This window comes from Anarhichas minor, unplaced genomic scaffold, assembly GCF_050575085.1.
Source record: "Anarhichas minor isolate MPS153535 unplaced genomic scaffold, ASM5057508v1 ptg000002l, whole genome shotgun sequence".
Taxonomy (NCBI): Eukaryota; Metazoa; Chordata; class Actinopteri; order Perciformes; family Anarhichadidae; genus Anarhichas; species Anarhichas minor.
Window position 1 is genome coordinate 7,455,774 of NW_027466448.1, and position 18,331 is coordinate 7,474,104.

The following is an 18,331-nucleotide window of genomic DNA, read 5'->3' on the forward strand; positions in this document are numbered from 1 at the left end:
TCACCAACATCGTCACAAACATTGCGAGAGCGAGATTACTAGATGTACCATGTAATGCTGCGTCTCATAATTAGCTCCAGAGTGAGAGGCGATGATTTGTGTTCCCAGAGCAAAACATCCAGAGAGGAACTGAAGCTGCACGGACTGCAACAATGCAGGAAACTGAGGGGAGACGGTGAACCCGCTGCCCTTCTCCTCCATCTTAGACAGGAAGGACGACATCTGACAGAAGGCCTCCAGACGCAACTGAGCACAACAAAAGGGAAAAGCTAGTAGTTAGTTAAGACCTTTAAATGCATTCGCTGAACGCCCAGATCAGTTCCAAATAATGTCCAGCACGGCATTTTTTTTTTTGCAGATTTTCAATAATTACCTGTGTGGCTGATAACTTCTTTAAAAACACCAAAAACATGAGGAAACCATAAATGATCAAATAGCTGCAGGTGTTACAGAGTTTTCATTCCTCAGCAGCAATAATGAACTATTGTGTAAAAGGGGAAAGATCATATTACCTCAGCCCTCTGTTGCTGCTGCAGTATAGCAAAAGAAATGGCCTTCGTATCTGCCTGAGTGCATGTCTGTCCACCTGGCAGTGTTGGTGAGGAGGATGACGAGTGGATCAGGCTCCCGCAGACAAAGTGGAACACCTGGTTGAGAATAGGCAAAGTGTTGTTGCCGTAGTGGGTCATAGTTGAGGTTGGGCTGATACACTGGCGGAGGCGATCCCAAGCGTCTTTCATGATGCCCAGAGAACAAAGAGGTAAACCTGGAACAGACAGACCAGAATAATAAAGGCCAGTATTGTACTCTTTTCTGATCTCTCAACACCTCTGACAGAGTTAATAATCCAGTTTTGATTTATGTATGAAAAAAATACTTATTTACAATAAGAGACTAAAAATATGACTCTTTATGCACGCTTTCTGTCATGCTACAACATGCTCCCCTGGAATTAATGCAGACATGATGTCTAACAATCTTTGCTGACCCAAATAGACAACTCTGAGAACACAATAAGAAGCTTTAAAAAAATGAACAGCATACACATTAGAATGACACATTAGTAAAAGTCATAGTTGGACATTTTGGGAAATACGTTAATTGGCTTTCTTGCCGGACCACAGCCAGGCCATGGCTGTTTCCAGTCCTTATGCTAAGATAAGCTAACGGGTTGCTGACTGAAACCTTACTATGAGAGCACGGTTGATCTTCTCATCGAATTCTCTAAACTATTCCTTTAATACATGATTGTAGGTAAGACTCGTTTTTTTTTTTTTTAAATGCATTAATTGAAGAAATATTTAGGAGTAAACATATTCCACCTACCCATTTTATTCTTGGAAGATCCCAATGAGGTTTTGGATTGGTCAGACTAAGTAAGGCAAAGACAATACATTAGCACTAATAAAGAGGGGGGGGGGGGGGGGCACATTCTGGTTGAGTACGAGACTCACCTGTTTTCGGCCATCAGCGGCCATCATTAGGAATTCTGTTGTTGATTTCCTAAAAGTGGGATGATGAGGACAGTTCAGTGCAACAACAGCCAAAAAACACAAAAACAAGAACAAACGTACCACAAAAAAAGAAAACATAGCTGCCTAACACAAACTCTAACCTTGCTCCATTGTTCACGGCCTGACTATTCTCCCTTTCGCCGGGTTCCACACAAGCAGGCCTGACCCCCAGCAGGAGGAAGAGACAGCGGGACACCACCAGATGGCATGCAGCAGGGAAACCCAAGCTATCCTCAGATTCCCTCTGCTTCTCCCTCTGCTGCTTTGGATCCAGCTCCCTCTCTGGGCTGACGGGGCTCTCCATGCTGCTGGGGAGGGTGGAAGTGCCAAAGGATTCGTACACTGTCACGTTCTGCTGTACTTGCATGGCCTCCCGGGTGGCCATAAATGATTCTAGGACTTCTGCAGGCAGAGACATGTGGGATCAGATGTATCGTAATGTTGTGCGTGTATGTGTGTGTAATGTGTATTTCTGTCTGGGCCTGCCTGCTTTCAACGTCACTGGAAGAAGGGAAGAAATACAGACAAGCATTTCTAACCTGACAGGTACATACGACTGTTGCCAAATGCGTCCTCCTCCGCAACCTCTTCCTGGTTGTGGTTTGCTGTGGGGGGTGGAGGCACCGGCGCCTCCCAGCTGCAGGGACCTCCTGACTGCTGATCGTGATCCTTTCCCACCTGCTCCGCTGACGTGCCTGGCTCTTGCCTGTCTGCATCGGGACTTTGGGGAGCTTGAGTGGTCTGCAATACAAGAAATGTCTTAAATACACCTGTGTTCTCCCTCATTTTTAGTCAAGATTATGTGTGAGTCAGAATAGTGGGGAAAAAAATGCCTCTTGAATAGAAAATACAATACAATGCAATAATTGTTAATATTAACACAACAAAACGCAATAGAGACAATGCATAATATTTGGAAATGAAATAAAGTAATTTTAGTAATGATACCTGTTTGACAGCAGTCTGCACCTGTGTAATCCTTGGAGAGTTTTTATGGCCCAACAGAGTGCTTCTGATTTTATGAACCGTTTCATAGACGTCCAACAGCATCTCACAGGGCTCGTATCTGTCTCAAGGGAAGCGGAAAAATAAAGGAAATCGTTAGCATTGCAGTATGGATCTTACACAATTATGAGTTAATAAAATGCTCAGGAACAGGCCTTTCAGTACATAGTACATGTCTGACCTGTCCTGCAAACAGGCCTCATTCTGCAGTCCGGTGTGTTTCAGAAGAGCAGCCAGACAGCAGCGACAGACAGTCTGCAGCAAACAGTCGCCTGCAGAGCCTCCACTCTCCCATTCTGCTCTCACAGCAAAACAACACAGAAATGAAAGAACATACAACCTAAAGACCAGAATGTATTAAATGAATATATGATATAATTGTGCAGCAATGATTAGAGCAAGTATATTAATACAGTTTGTCAATAGTCATCTGGATATTTACATTCTAGACTTTCAAACGCAGGCATGCACTCACACACAAACATGCGAGTCAAAGCACCTTTGCTGTGAGCATACTCCTCCATATTCCGCCACAGGCCACCTGCAGGTCCTCTGGAGGATCCCAGCGCCAGTTCCAGTAAAGTCCTGGTTTCCTCATTCAGACTGAGCTCTGCCAGCCTGGCATCACTACTGCCCAGCAGTACCACCTCAGTCAGCCATGTCATGCCGGAGTCTTCAGGACAAAGAATCACACGGGACATAAGACGAGTAAACAAGTGAAAACTATACACTTAGAAAAGTTTATTTCATTTCATTTGCATAATAACTTGATCTTCAGGCTATCCCTGTGTTCTCATGTTCTAAGATGTATATAAGGTAAACTAGGTAGCTTCATGTTTGTCATCCGATTCACCCTCTTCCTATTTTTTTTTTGTCTATCTCTTCTGTCAACTACCTAATAAAACAACAAAGAAAATCGCAAACATTACTCTTAACTCATTTGTAGTCTCCGTAACATCCTCTTTGCCCATTGGCAAACACAGCGGTTTTATTATTAGTTGTTGCAAACAAAGTGTGGACACATTAGTGCAACATTAAACTTGGGGGTGAACATTGCATGCAGTTTGTATCCACTTGCCAAAACATTGGCTCATATTATGAAAGCATGCAGTATGTTTTTCCTACCCAGCTGTTCGAAGTCCATCTCGAGCCCGTTCCTGAGGAGGACATTTGATAGCCAGAACTCTGATGTTTTCTCCTGAAGCGAGGGCGGCGGGCCTTGCAGCATACCACCGAGGCAACGGCCGACTGCCAACGCCACAGACCGTTCCAGATCCAACAGCCAGGCCCACTTGCTCTCCTCCTCCTGTTGCTGCTGACCAAGGCATGTGTTTTCTTCACTTTTATCTGTAAGGAAGATCCCTCGTCACAGTTAAACTCTATATTTTCCTCCTGTAAGAGGAATCTTGTGCCATCCTTTTATTAATAACTACACCTGTGACACTGCTGTAGCCGCCAATATCAAAAAATAAATCTACGGGTCAAGCGTTAATCAAAACTCCACTGACCTGAACAGGTCTTCTGAGCCTCCATTCTCAGTTCTTGTTCTTCCAGGACGCCGGTCTCTGGTAGCAACCTGTTGAAATCATTGAGTTGTTCCAGCAAGGCCAGTAAATGGCTCAGGAGGGGTTGAACTGTGCCCAGGGGCAGCAGGAGCAAGGAGTACATAACTTGGCACAGCAGGCTGCCAGCCACCGAGTTGTACAACACCACTGAGACAAGGGTTGAGACGAGAGAGGGGGATTAGAGTGACGGACCATAAAAATAACTGAGAAATACAGATGGACACATTTATAGAATGTGTATAATGTGCTGGTCCTCGGAGCAACGAGTACAGGTTTAGCTCAGAGACAGTTCACATACAGATACAGTTTTTATGGCCTTGTTGTTCTGACCTATGTTTCAAGGTGTCAGAATAAAACTAAATGTTACTAAAAAGCACACACGGTCTCGTTATATTTGATGAATAAAAGCACTGTGCAAACAACATAACTAAGTAAAATATATTTGGGACAATAGATAAACTACGGTAGGATATAATGGGACACACTTGTTATCAGCCATAATTCTTACCGTGCAGCTTCTTGATTATTTGTTTATCCAGTGAACTCTCCTTCAACAGTTTGGTCGATCTCCTGAGTGTCTCGGCAGCACAGGGAAGCAGCAGGTAAAGGTGCTCATGAAGCAGCGTTACACTGCTGTCGTCCTACAGAACAGATGAATCATGGTGAACATAAATGAAACTATACGACGGCGGAGCGATTAGGTTTAAATATATGTGAATATAAGTGTACCTCGGGGCTGGGATGGATATAGCAATGGGCGAGCAGGTGTTTGTGTAGTCCAGACAGCAGCTGGTGGAAGTGACAGGGAGGCTCAGTCTGTCCCTGGCTATCACTTGATAGCTGCTTGTCACTGTTTTTCTCCAATTCCCCAAATGCCCGCTCCTGTATGTACACACAAAAAGAGAAATGGTGTAAAATAAACAGTAACAATGTGTACTAAAATATCCAGAAAATATAGAACATTTGTGAAATTGGCAACAAGATTTGAGTGAGAGAACAATGCACTTCATTTGCCTAAAAGTGACAGCGTAATTCAACACATAAGACACAAAGTTGCACACAAACGCACGGGGATCCTCTTTCCATACCGTGTAGAAGCCGATGCTGAGGAGCAGGGTTCTGAGCAGCACCTCTGCTAAGTGCAGAGGGTTATAGGCCTCAACAGAGCTGGAGGAGGAGGAGGAGGAGGGCGGCCGGGCGGACACAACGGGTGTCAGAGGGGTTCCCAGAGATGTCACCTCCCCAAAATTGCTGTAACCTAGCAGAGAAGATACATGGCTCTGATCCTGAAGGCTGCTGAGGACCATGTCTAGCTGCAAGCGCTTTTGAAAGATACGGGGGAAAGAAAATGAGAGAATGGTTTATTTATTAATTAATTTTTTCATTTAAATGTGAGATGACCAAAAACATCTCTGAGGAGAAGAAGTGTCTTTCTTTCTTTCTTTCTTTCTTTCTTTCTTTCTTTTTACGGCAACAAATTTTCACAACATTCAAGCAGTCTTCGTATTGCTTAGCAACACTCCAAGTTGGTTCTGTGATTTGGACAAACAGTTTTATCCATCCATCCATTTTATAGCCAACTATTAGTTAGTTATATTTTAAAAGAGGACAGTCATGCAGCAAAGGAACAACACATGTCCTTCTTTAAGGCAGCTTAAATGTAATTGTTTATGCGTGTTATGTATTTACATAAACATCTTCGTTAACAAAACCCCCCCCCCCCCTGAATGGTGATTTGTTGAGGCACAAATAGGCAAAAATGGCATACCTGTCCTTTGGAGGGGACATTTAAGCTCTGAGGGCCCTGAGGAAGGAGGGACAGGAGCAGCTCTGTTCTTTCCCTCAGTGGAGGAAGCAGCAGGGATGCACCAATGGACAGCGTGTTCAGAACTGCCTGAGGATGGACAGGAATGTCAACACAACATGAAAAGACACTTGGAAATTGATGGTTAGCATTTACTGCAAGTGAATAAATTAATAAATGAATACATAAAGGCTCCATCAATCTACTTCACAGTTTATATTACACACAAAACTGTTCTTACTATCTTGGTTCTTACACCTGCAGACAACACCAACAAGTTCCTCCTGTCACAACTCATCTTAAAGATATTACGGAAATAATCTAGTAAGAGCCGGGCTGTTAGTTTACCTGTTGTATGGAGTCTGGCATATTGGTATCTATGAGCCGGAAGAGCAGGTTTCTGAGGGGCCTGCCCTGAGCCCCCAAAACCATGGCCCCAGTGCCGCCAGCATGGGCCAAGGATAAGTGGATGGACAGCAGCTTCATGCACAGCAAAAGAAACTGATGGTGGTCCCTGAGGAATGTAAACAGAGAGCATTAGGAATGTTGGTTAAGTGGATAGGAGGGAACATTACGGTGTGGGATTCCATGTGGCCTCCTGTGGGTGGTGATGTAATGGGATAAAAACACAGATTCAATTCATTATAACTGATCAGAGCTCAACGCGCCACGAAGACAGATCTTTGCACATGACTCTATACTGAATGAGATCTCAAACACACAATTTTCTTTAAACAGGTTATATTATCACGACTGATAGAGTGCTATGTTCATTTATTTGCATACCTTTTAGATATGAAGGGGGCAGGGGGCGTGTCATTCCCGATGCCGTCACAGTAACTCTCTAGGAAGTTGCGTAGGTAGGTGAACGTACTCTCTTCCAAGTCGACACAAAAGGGCCTGTGCCACGCCACCAGTTGCCTGGAAAAGAAGTAAGTCTCTTAAAAAGAGCTGTGCAAGCACAAACATATCAGAACTCATAAGACAGGGGGGGGTGAGAAAACAAGAGTTCAGCGGTATAAAACAATGACCAACAATCAAGGGAAAACCAATTAAACACAACTATTACATGGACTTCAGAAAAGAAACACTTGAATTAGTTTGAGACGAGATTAGGCTTCACCTGTCAGTTGGATCTGCGGTCCAAGCCAGGCTGTGAGAAGTGCCAGCAGTGATTTGCTGGATCGACACCCCCTCTAGACCGAGCACTTTCTTGGGTTTGGTAATTGGTGTCGAAGTGTGGCCTTGTCCACATTGGCCCATCGTGTTGTTCCCCCAGGCATACACCTCATTCTCTGATGGAAGGAGTGCAGCGTACGTTGCAGTCAGAGCATATTCACAATTGTAATATCCCATTAACCCCTCTATAGAAATTACAATTCTTACCCAAAATACTTTTTTTTTTTTAAATGACGATTAACTGTTGAAGGTCTCTTACCATGTGTCAGAGCCAGACAGTGGCTGTCCCCACATGAGATATCAATGATCTTGGTGATACTCAGGTCTTCTATGAACCTGGGTCTCAGAGAGGTTGTCTCAGAGGAGCCACATCCTAAACAGGAGCCACAGCCCCATGCAAACACCTAAATGAAAAAAAGAATAAACATGAGTGTCTTTTCTGTATCTCTTTAGATGTCACTGTATTCCATCCTTGTATTTAGGATGTAATTGAATACAGATACATTATTTAGACCACACACATCAGGAGCTGATGAAGAACGAGAGTGGCATTTGTTAAAGTGGCATTATCAAAGACTTTCATTTAAATAAATGTCTGTTAAGTCACTCTCTATCACTGAAGGAGGTAACACAATGGTGATTGAGCCTATTTCCCACTGAAGTATTGCAAAATTCAAATATCTGCAATATTAAAGTGGGTGTCAGCAGCCACATTCCCAGGAATAAATGCTGTATTACAGTTTTTCTCCATTGTATACAAACAAAAAAACTGCTAAACTCTGAGGACAATACCATTGTTTTCACTCAAATAGACAATCTCAGTTTAAGGTGATGTTAGTATGCTCCTTCAGAATAAAAGCTTTCCACAAGGAGAGTGTAGAAAGAGCCAAGTGAGCTTAGCTCAGGTTAGTTGAAAGTTGACCCACGATGCTGCACCTCACCTGTCCTGCAGAGGTAAGGGCCAGAGATGACTGGCTGCCAGCACACACTTTCCTGATGATGAATCCATGCAGGGCCTCTATGACTTTGGGCCGATACACACGATTGGTGTCTCCGTGACCCAGTTTACCTGCAAAAATGAGTCGTGTCCGAGAACCAGCATTAATTCACTCTACCTTAAGCAGAGGCATTTCTGTTAAGATGGACCACAAACAATCCTTCTATGGTACTGTCCTTTACGTTAACACAACAGACATAGTGTTTGTTATTTTCAAGCAATTTATATATTGTACAGAAGTTATAATCTTTCACACAGACGCTGCATTATGGGCTTAAATCAAGCTCTATGTCATCTGCCAACTTACCATTGTCCCCTCCCCCAAAGGACCACACAGTGCGTCCATCCTGCGCCACAGCAACGGTGTGGGAGCTGCCACAGGCCACCTGCCCCACACCGCTGATGTCCTTCACCAGCGTGGGCACGTTCCGACTCTGACTGTCACTGTGACCTGCTCGGGGGGGAGAAACACAGCACAACAGAGGGTTATTGCATGACATGCTTCACTGAAATGGTTGAGAGCAAATTGAAAAATAAAGTGTGTACCGAGTCTTCCAAAGTCACCTTCTCCCCAGGTATAAAGCTCTCCATCATTAGTCACAGCGGCACTGTGTCTGTAGCCAGCAGACACGCAAACAACAACCTGGCAGAGACACCATAATGTATGCAAAATTATGGTAAATCGCATGGCTTTGCAAATAAATATACACAAATGAATAAAGTATAAGGTTTTCTGAATGTCTACCTTGCCAAACAGCGGTCCTTGTATGATTTTGGGGTATTTCTGTGTCGCACTGTTGCCATGGCCCAGTTTCCCATACTCTCCATCACCCCAGCTGAACACCTGGAAAACAGATTTTGAACATTTTAGAATTCATTATGAAGAAAGGGAAGAATTTGATTTGTCATTTAAAATCTTACTAATACCAACAGAGGAAGTAGAAGTGAGGGAAAAAGCAGTTAAAATGTAAGTTTGACTGATACAGTCTGCAGACCTTTGAAATATGTATCAGTACATATAGTAGTAATATTAACTTGTTACCTCTCCCTCTACAGCGATGGCCAAAGTGTGACCATCAGAGCCCTTGGAGGAGGACACCTTCTTCATGTTCCTGTGTGGCTCCAGCACAAGTTTCTTGGGCATGGACTGGTTGTTGGAGTCCCCCAGGCCCAGGCGGCCATAGCTGCCTTTTCCACATGCTTTAACTGAACCGTCTGCAGATACTGAAAATGTACAGTACTGGCCTGCCTCGATCTAAAAGACGGACAAAGTGGATTAAAAAAAACAAAACAAGAACGTTAAAAGCTGAGATGTAAAGTGGCAGAGTAATATTATGGGTTATCAGTATAATGGGTAGCCATACCATTTGGGCATCACTGAAGCCCTGAGTCAGCTTTGGCAGCAGGATTTTCTCCAGAGTCCCCTCTGCCAGCTGATGGCTGCTGTTGCTGCCCCACACATACACCATGACCGTGTCACTCTCTGAACCAGGAGCAGCTGCATTAGTGCCGCAGGAGCACAGGCAGTAGGACGCTAGGTTACAAATCTGTCAAAAAGGAGAGGAGGGTGAGGTCCATAAAGTCAGTTACTGGAAAGTGCATCAGTTCTTAATAGTGCCTAAATGTTACAGAGTAAGTACCTCCTCAAACAGGCAGAGAGCTGCCTGGGAGAGTCGACAAAGTCCGTCTGCATCCTTTTTCAGCACCTGAGAATTGACTGAATCCCCTCGGAAACCCTGGGGGAGAAAAATACTTGTTTATCCATCAACATAGTGTGTTTTTACCTTCACCCGAGACTCCCGGTGTGTAAACATGAGGTTGGTTTGAATGTACAATACATCTTGTTTTATCACATGCCTCACTTTTTACTTGCACATTCTTTCTAAACCAGAAACAAAAGCCTCTATTCCAAACACAGTGACGAGTCACTGCATGATCAGGCAGAACGTGAAGTCAAGAAAGACAAAGAGGCACACATTTTAGATCCTAGCCTTTAGATGCAGATCTCAAGTGTGTTTTATGTTTTGTGACTTTCTTAAGCTATTACAGAGCTTGAAACTGTATGTAGGACGGGCTAAATCAATCATGAGGATGTTGGCAATACCCAGTCCTTGTTGTCATTTGTCTAGAAATATTGCAAAGCTGATTAGCCTGCTAAGGGATGACTCAATACGAATACAGAGGGAGGGAAGGAAGACTGGCTCAATCTTAATCCTTATCTGCACACTAATGCATCGCTCAAAGTTTCAAATGAGACCGTTCAAACAAAAAGAACAGCTTAGAGCCGGGATGGATGTGGCGGCGAAGAGCAATTATCCTGCTTTACAATCGATGGGCCTCATTTACCAGTATGTTCATAAATGTGCATGTAAGTCAATCATGCGATGTAAGGACAAAGGAGTTGCTCTGACATGTCATGTCTGAATAGAGTTAATGGAACAGTAAGAGAAAGATTACTCCAAAATCACCAGAAAAGACTACAAGGCAACAATAGACAAAAAAAAACAAAGGTCCAAATTTGAAGACCTACCGAATATTGCTTCATTTGGAGAAGCGTTTGATGGATGACATCAAAGCCCACGCCAGCTGAGTTCTGGGAGCTCAGTGAGGAGGAGGAGGAGGAGGAGGAGGAGGAGGAGGAGGAGGAGGAGGAAGACAGTGTAGAGGAGGATGAGGACATAGAAGCAGCCAGGGCTACCTCCACCCACTCCAGCAGAAACTTTAGAGAGCCTCTCTGCATGGCCAGGCCGAGCAGCAGCTCCAGCGCTAGCCTCCGGCCGGTCGGGTCCGCCCCGCCGGTCCCGCTGCTCACAGACGTCTTCTTCAGGAAGTCGGACACCTGTGACAGGCAGTCGAGCCCAACTGACGGGATCTTATTCTCGTTGGCCAGAGAGAGCGGCGGCAGAGACGTCAGCACAGAGGACGCCGTGGCGAGCACGTCGTTGCAGAGAACCGACTCCGGATGCACGGAGGCCGCGTACCTCCAGTTCTGCTGCAGCAACGAGAAGAGCAGACTCAAACCCGTCCGCACGCCCATCTCGATCAGAACATCCGTACCCGACTTGACTTTGGATGCTCCCCCTGGCCGGCAGGACTGTGAGGCCAGCTCAAGTTGCCCACATTCGGTGCCACCGTCTGTGGACTGGGAGGGCAGCTGCACGCGGAATTTGTCATGGTATTTTCGGTGAAGTGCGTAGTAGATCCTCTGGAGGACTACCAGCCTGTGGTGGAGGCCCAAGGTGTAGGAGGTCTGCGTCAGCATCCGGTGAGCCAGCCATCGCTGGCTGTGAAGCAGGGATGAAAGGTACTCTTCCTTCTCCGCCGAGGCATTGGACTCGCACTCGAAGTCTGGCAGGCGTGGGCCGACGAGTTCTTGCACAGGTTGTGCCAGAGTCACCACTTCCTTGTTGAGAAGGAGCTTATTGTAGAGCACAGCGGCTCCGTGCCTCCTGGCTGTCTGGACACTGTCTTCTGCTGCCCAGGAGCTATTGAAGTGCTCCTGCCACTTCAGCAACACATGGGTCTGACAAGGCACCATGTCTGAGCATTATCTAGACTCTGATGTACACCTGAAAAAAAAACAGAGAGGGAAATGCGAGCTGTCAATTGACAGATTTAGAAAATTCACACGGATCGTCCCACACACTTGATTAACATAATGAAATGGCTTTTTCTTTAATCTCGGTCGTAAATTTGCAGTGAAAGCCAATGATCAAATGCGTTTTCCTGCCAAGTAAATTCAGAGTAAAGGTTGTCAAGTTTCTCCTTAGTGTTGGAACTCTTCCAGCATACAGTGCATCCAGGCTAGTGGCATAGGCCCAGTGGGTATCACTGAAATAGGTCAGCTCACCCTTTGATAACAGCTAACCAACACACCCACGCTAACGACGAGACTTGTGTCTCACAAGCTGATATGCTACACAATACAAAAGGGATGTTTTGGGTTTTATTAACATTTGAAGGTATTGATTTCACAATATAACCTGTCAAAAGAATTAAATTAAGCACATGAGTGATGATAATCTGTTCCCCTTTAGAAATTCATTCATACTCTCAATGCGGTTTTCATAGTTATTGCCTCCAAGATGGTGAACTGGTGCTCTGAAATACAATCCCATGCAAAGAAAACCTAACTCCCTGTCTGTCTGCATGTTTGTCTGCTTTCTAAATAAATAAAGAACAGGTCTGCTGTTGCTCTTGAGAGAAAATTTTACATATTTACATTAACAGCTTTCCTGGAACGAAAATACAGATTTGTGTTTATATCATGTGCTATAATGACCCCAAAAGAAATGACTTGTCATTCCTGACAAGTCATTTTGAGGCTAAACTAACTGGCAAAATACACTGTTGAGTCGTAAAGTAGAAATCCCCATACCCGTGGGTAATGATCTGAGACTCTTTCTATGATTAAAACTTATAAAAATATGACCCGGTGTGAGTGAGAGAATGCTAGTTGCTGCTAAACATGCGAGCATGCCACCATAGTCCACAGTCATCTCCCTTGCCTTGCCTGAGGCCTGTGGGGCTATATGGTTTCCACTCTAGGACAAAAATAACAGCGAGCATTGATATAGCAATGGACTCTCCGGGTCAGACAACCAGCAGCAGTGTAAGGCGCAACTGTCACCGACTTCAAACTATCTGTCATTTTAAGACACAGATGTTAAGGACACACACACACACACACACACACACACACACACACACACACACACACACACACACACACACACACACACACACACACACACACACATAGTATTACTTCTTATTACAGATTACAAATTGAGCCAAATACCACAGCAAGTTATCAGTAAGCTTTAGAAATTAAATAAAAACATAAAGGGTTCATGTGTAGGCCTGGAAGCTGGAATGATACAACCATTATCATTCATACATTAAAAATCCATATCAGTGAGTGTCTTTGAATGCATGCAGCATGATTGATCAGAGAGGAAGTGTTGTCTTTTCCTGGTTTTGAAGGCAGCATCACAGTAGAGATGTCATTTTATGAACTTATCATACTGTTCAAGCTTTGCCTTTAGCTACTTGGTCATTATATCCTCATTACTGATGAAATATCGAGGTATTTAGTCGATAATATTGCGATATTTGATTTATTCCATATCGCCCAGCCCTACGGAAGGGTGACAATTTAGAGTACACAAAGCTCTGTCAACATGTTCCTGAACGGCACATATTTTAAGTCTTGTTTTAAAAAAATAAAAACACATGTGCACTTTATTGGACCAAAGATATGAAATTTCAACATTGGCTACAACGAACGGTACAACGGTTGTTTTCCTTGTTGATTTATCTTACCTATACTTTTTCTTTTCATCGATAAATATTTTATGTAAAATGAAGAGAGAGCTGAAGAAAGAAATGTTAAAACACTGAGCCTGATTTCACATTGTTTAATTACTTGTACTGTCCAAACATGGGACCCAAATACATTAAATTAACAATGAAATGAGACTGATAAAAGTCCTAACACTCATCTGGCTTTTGATAATGTAATAGTGAGAATATAATGTGGCCAATGTTACATGTTTCTTCTGCAGGATAGCTGGCCTCAGTCTACAAGAGAGTGAGGACCAGCTGGAGGTGATGCAGGGGCATGAAACTCATCCACAATAAGCTGGAGGAAGTTGCTGAGACAACGGTCGGTTGGGTTGCTCTGTTGCCACGACAAGCATTTAGGCAACGTCTACATGAATGGCTGTTGACAAACCTTGCTTAACGTTAGCTTTGGATGGAGTCACCACAACACGAGCTCCATAATGTCGGACAGCAACGTGATTATCTGAAGATGCTGGAGGAAGAGGTAGCGAGATAAAAACACACCGCAATGTGTCACAAGTTAGGGATTGAATCGGGCATTCATGCTAAACGACATTTAATTCATGTTACAACTATAGCGACATTATACAGTGTTGCTCTCTGGCAACATTTTGTAGCGTTACGCGTTGTTTTCTCGAGCGATATTAGCTACTGTGTAACGTTTACCGTCACGTTGGCTGTTCGATTCACCGACATAAACGGCCAAATATGTGCATTAGAAACGCAGTCTCCTCCCCCCGGTGTCATTGACAAACACCGGGTAACATTAGTATAGCATCTGCGGTAACAGCTGAGCTAACGGTTGGCTGCAGCAGTGCAGTTGCTAGTCTGGTCCATGGCTGTCAAAAACCCGACCAAGCCCCTCATGACAGCTCTCAGCAAAACACTCCTGGTTATAACGTGGTATTCAGATATGAATATGGCTGATATAATGAATAAGATACACGGCAGACACGTGAGTTACCTTGACTGTAAAACGCCCCGCAGATAAAGTGGTTTGCGTTACCTGTCCCGTCCCGGTGAGGTCTCCCTTGGACGTGAATATCACATCAACCTTCTCCTCTTTCTTCTTCTTCTTCGTCTGATTGAGGTTTGAGGTTGACGGGGACATCAAAGTCGGACGACGCCACCTAGTGTCTCGGAGTGGACCATCATCATCATCATGTTTTTATTCACCTATCAATTACTTTTCTTCTATTTTTCCATGTCTGTTAATAATCATTATAAGAAAACAAAACAACAACTTCAGCACAGCTTCTTTCTTATTGATATACATATTAAAGCAGCAGCATTAGGCTACTAAACTGGATAATAAATAAATATATATATATATAAATAAGCTATTTAAATGAGCAATCCAATTATTGCACATGTAGCTTACTTCTCATGAGGTTTATTACAGAGCCTGTGAAAAGAAATGATGTCCTCTGTGGCTCAGCAGGGAACTTTGTCAAGGCAATAAGCTTGATGATGTTGCATTTTGGGAAATGTAGGATCCAGTGTTTTGAGTAAAAGTCAGGATGTGACCATTTCCCTTTTAATCTTGTGAGTACTCCAACTTTATGGAATTGCAATACTTAATTGCTGGAGTGCCACTTTGAAGTACTTTTGTAATCTTGTTGTTTGTGTTATCTCATGAGAAGTCTCTTTTATGCCCTGATAACATTATATGTTCCTGTAATAGCCTCTCAATCAATTAATTAAAGCCAGAAAAACGATTTACCATTTTAAAAGTTACAACATTTAAAAATGGAATAAAATTCTAAAACAAAATAAACATAACTACAACACATGTTAGAAACACTCTATATCCAAATACAGGTTTAAACTGCTGTATTTTAAGGTAGCCTATGTTTTATTTTTAGCCAGTTCCTTCTTCTTACTTTGGCCTATTTCAAATAATGATAATAATATGCAGATTAGTAAACAGCTATAAAAGGGCAATTTTTAAGAGAATCGAAGTGTCCATAACTTCATGCTTTATTTTTGTGTGTATAGGCCTGGATGTGTTATACTAAATAAACGTAGATTTTTATCTTTCGTTTCATTTTCACGTTTAAACTTGAGACACAGCCTTAATACAAGAAAATCACCTCATTAGCTCTCGTGACAAGATGATTTCATTAATTTATTTATTCATTGTCAATATTATATTCCAATCACAGGATGTTGTGACTGAAAAAAAACATCCTAACTTCAAATGGGATTCTTCAAAGCCAGTCACGAGTTTTCTTTCGTTTTTTTTTTTTTTTTGGGGGGGGGGGGGGGGTTCCGTCAGTCACTAACACAAAAACAAACTAAACATAATTTATGACATCAGGTCACACGCATTTCAATTCATGGATGGCGGTCCAGAGTTAATCCCACTTCCACGCCGGATTTCCAAAAAAAGGGGGCTGACTGGCAAAAAGGACGACAACACCGGAATGAGGAAATTGTCGAGAGGCAAAGCCATGTGCAAAACAAAGTTGCTCATCGCTGATAACCATACCACCTGATGAGCCAGAGGGTCACTCCATTCAAGTCTCCCAGAGGTGGTCCGCTTCTCCGTCCCTTCTCTCCGAGACGTCCAGCAGACAGACAGCCACGAGCTCCCTGCCCCACGAGCTCCCTGCCCTGCACCCAGTGATGTCTTTCCTCCTCATCACAGTGTTGTCCTCACTCATAGTGCGCGATGCTGCGGCGTGGGGCGCCAATGTCAAGTACGCGGTGAACTGCCCCGACCGGTGCAACGTGGAGCGGTGCGGCGGGACGCAGCGGTGCACACGGACGGTGCTGGATGACTGCGGCTGTTGCCAGGTCTGCGCAGCCGGCAGAGGAGAACACTGTTACCGCACGGTGTCGGGGATGCACGGGGTGAAGTGCGGACCGGGATTGTTCTGCGAGTTCTACAAAGACGAGGACGATTATGGAGACGAATATGGCATTTGCAAAGGTATACATTCACATTCAACATTTTTGTCTGTGCCCTACAGTGTGCTGTTTCTACCTGTGTGCTGCGTTTTGTGTATGTGATGCCCCGTTGCACCAAATGCACTATCCCAGCTTGTTATTTCAGTCTATTTAAGGCTCATATTTATAGAATTATCACAATGGAAATTGCCATATAATTAATGGTTTTACATGCACATTTGCAGACATATACAAATTGGACATTTAACTTGATATTTAGCCCATAGAGGCTTGGAGTTGAGACATTCAAACATGAATGCTTGTGCAACTACCCACTTGCAGTTTACGCATTTCTCTTAATCACTGATTTGGATAATGATTTTGACTGTGAATATGAATCTTTGACACTATAGAATATGGCCCCATATCAGATCCAGTCAGGAACACTAACCCTTCTGCATGACAAGGCAGATAAATCTAAAGTCATGTTTTCTTTCATTACAGACTGTCTGTATGGAACCTATGGGATTGAGTGCCGCAAGACATGCAGCTGCAAAGGTGGCATATGTGACAGGGAGACTGGAGCTTGTCTCACGCTCAAATTCTTTGCCAAAATCGCCGGCAAACTCAAGACTGATCCTCAAGAAGGTAAAAAAAAATGAAGATTGTTCATAATGTCATTTGTGAAATTGTCCACTTGCATGAATTGGAAGAGTAATGGATTCTCTCACTTGTATTTTCAGGGGGAGAGGTGGGCTCAGGAGAGGTCAGCACTGCCCAGAACACAGATCAACACACGGACAGATCCGCCGCTCCGAAGCGGCTCAACCCTCGCTGACAAGTGCTGACAAGACTGAATCTATTCAGTGTAAATGTAGCATTAACTTATAAATGAACTGAAAGATATATTTTATTATGTTAAACAATGAGAAACTTTTTTACAGCATTTGGAAGTTTTGTTTTGTTTGTTTGCTCCTCGTCTGACTCAAGCATCTTTTCTAATGAAATACACAGGACTATGTTATTCTCTTCAAATTCTCTTTTTCTCTGTTCTTCTGTCTGCTTCTCAAGATTATCCCGGAGTCTGTTCCCATGAGCTGCAGTGTAGACCTCATTTAGTGTGCCTTCATACATTATTGTTGAGAAAAAGAAAAGTTAATGTCACAAGAAAAGGAGCTTGCATTTATTTGCAAACTGGACACGGCAACATTTTTCATGAATTCATTGTAGTCCACTGAATATTTTGAAGTTTTCCATCATGATATCTTATTTGTACTGTATTTATGAAAAGCGGACATGGAAAATATCATGTATGTGACACCAGCCAATGTAAAGAATGCGCTCACAATTAAACCAAAGTTATCACGGACTCGTTTCATTTTGTTTCATTGACTAAAAGTGGAAGCTGTTCAGTCAAAACGAGACGCATATTGTTTTATCTTGTTATATTAAGTTGCATGTTTTGTGTCTGTCTTTTAACATCTTGGGACCATGTTGGAATGAATGTTCTCACTTAAACATGTTATAGATTGATCCATAAATAACTCAAATCAAATCAAATGCTTGCTGACTTTGAGTAAGAAGACTGAAGAGGATCTATGACATGTGCGCTTTAGAACCAGCGTGCTTATAATACAGTATTTCTAGAAGAATTTGACATATCTACATGTTGCAGAGACACATTGCACCTTTGAAAAAATAATTTGCCCAGAAACTGAGGCAAACTAAATTCTGAATAGGAATTTCTGTGGGAAAAAAAGGAGGAGAAAACATTGATATTCTCAGGATGATATTACAGGGATTTATTTATGGGAGGTTGAAAAGGCTTCTCTGAACAGCATAGAAATGTCTGGATAGAAATATGTCTTCTGAGTAGAAGGAATTCTTATTTCCCATGATGATGTGAAGTGGTATCGTACGTCCAAACTCATGAGCAGAGATTGCTGAGAACTTATCAGGCATGCTTGACTCTTAATTCTTGGAACAATCTACTTACTCAACTTCCACAAATGGCCAAATATTCTTTGTT

General features: G+C 43.1%; 2 protein-coding genes across 16 annotated transcripts in view; one reads left to right on the plus strand and one right to left on the minus strand.

Moving 5' to 3' along the window:
• Positions 1–14,493, minus strand: part of LOC142946412 (putative E3 ubiquitin-protein ligase HERC1) — a 36,071-nt gene extending 21,578 nt beyond the window's left edge. For 12 of the 15 annotated variants that reach the window (XM_076087701.1, XM_076087752.1, XM_076087718.1 and 9 more), the window contains exons 1-28: positions 14,375–14,483; positions 10,595–11,633; positions 9,705–9,800; positions 9,429–9,611; positions 9,107–9,319; positions 8,810–8,908; positions 8,611–8,707; positions 8,372–8,515; positions 8,009–8,136; positions 7,327–7,471; positions 7,012–7,183; positions 6,675–6,809; positions 6,237–6,402; positions 5,853–5,978; positions 5,173–5,406; positions 4,814–4,966; positions 4,593–4,725; positions 4,028–4,231; positions 3,645–3,866; positions 3,019–3,192; positions 2,701–2,815; positions 2,463–2,580; positions 2,054–2,255; positions 1,616–1,916; positions 1,455–1,503; positions 1,327–1,372; positions 513–766; positions 49–246 (exon numbers count right to left, since the gene is read on the minus strand). In XM_076087701.1, the coding sequence (XP_075943816.1) occupies positions 49–246; positions 513–766; positions 1,327–1,372; positions 1,455–1,503; positions 1,616–1,916; positions 2,054–2,255; positions 2,463–2,580; positions 2,701–2,815; positions 3,019–3,192; positions 3,645–3,866; positions 4,028–4,231; positions 4,593–4,725; positions 4,814–4,966; positions 5,173–5,406; positions 5,853–5,978; positions 6,237–6,402; positions 6,675–6,809; positions 7,012–7,183; positions 7,327–7,471; positions 8,009–8,136; positions 8,372–8,515; positions 8,611–8,707; positions 8,810–8,908; positions 9,107–9,319; positions 9,429–9,611; positions 9,705–9,800; positions 10,595–11,602 (5,115 nt within the window). In that variant the 5' untranslated portion in view covers positions 11,603–11,633; positions 14,375–14,483. Of the gene's footprint in view, positions 1–48; positions 247–512; positions 767–1,326; positions 1,373–1,454; positions 1,504–1,615; positions 1,917–2,053; positions 2,256–2,462; positions 2,581–2,700; positions 2,816–3,018; positions 3,193–3,644; positions 3,867–4,027; positions 4,232–4,592; positions 4,726–4,813; positions 4,967–5,172; positions 5,407–5,852; positions 5,979–6,236; positions 6,403–6,674; positions 6,810–7,011; positions 7,184–7,326; positions 7,472–8,008; positions 8,137–8,371; positions 8,516–8,610; positions 8,708–8,809; positions 8,909–9,106; positions 9,320–9,428; positions 9,612–9,704; positions 9,801–10,594; positions 11,634–14,374 lie in introns of all 15 variants that reach the window. The other 3 variants (XM_076087647.1, XM_076087686.1, XM_076087666.1) reach the window with 3 other exon arrangements.
• A 1,370-nt stretch (positions 14,494–15,863) lies between these two features.
• esm1 (endothelial cell-specific molecule 1) lies at positions 15,864–17,659 on the plus strand. Its single transcript, XM_076101806.1, is given in 4 exon segments — positions 15,864–15,901; positions 15,903–16,345; positions 16,807–16,950; positions 17,046–17,659. Coding segments are annotated over 4 exon segments (720 nt in total). The 3' UTR covers positions 17,141–17,659.
• The last annotated feature ends 672 nt before the right edge of the window (positions 17,660–18,331 follow it).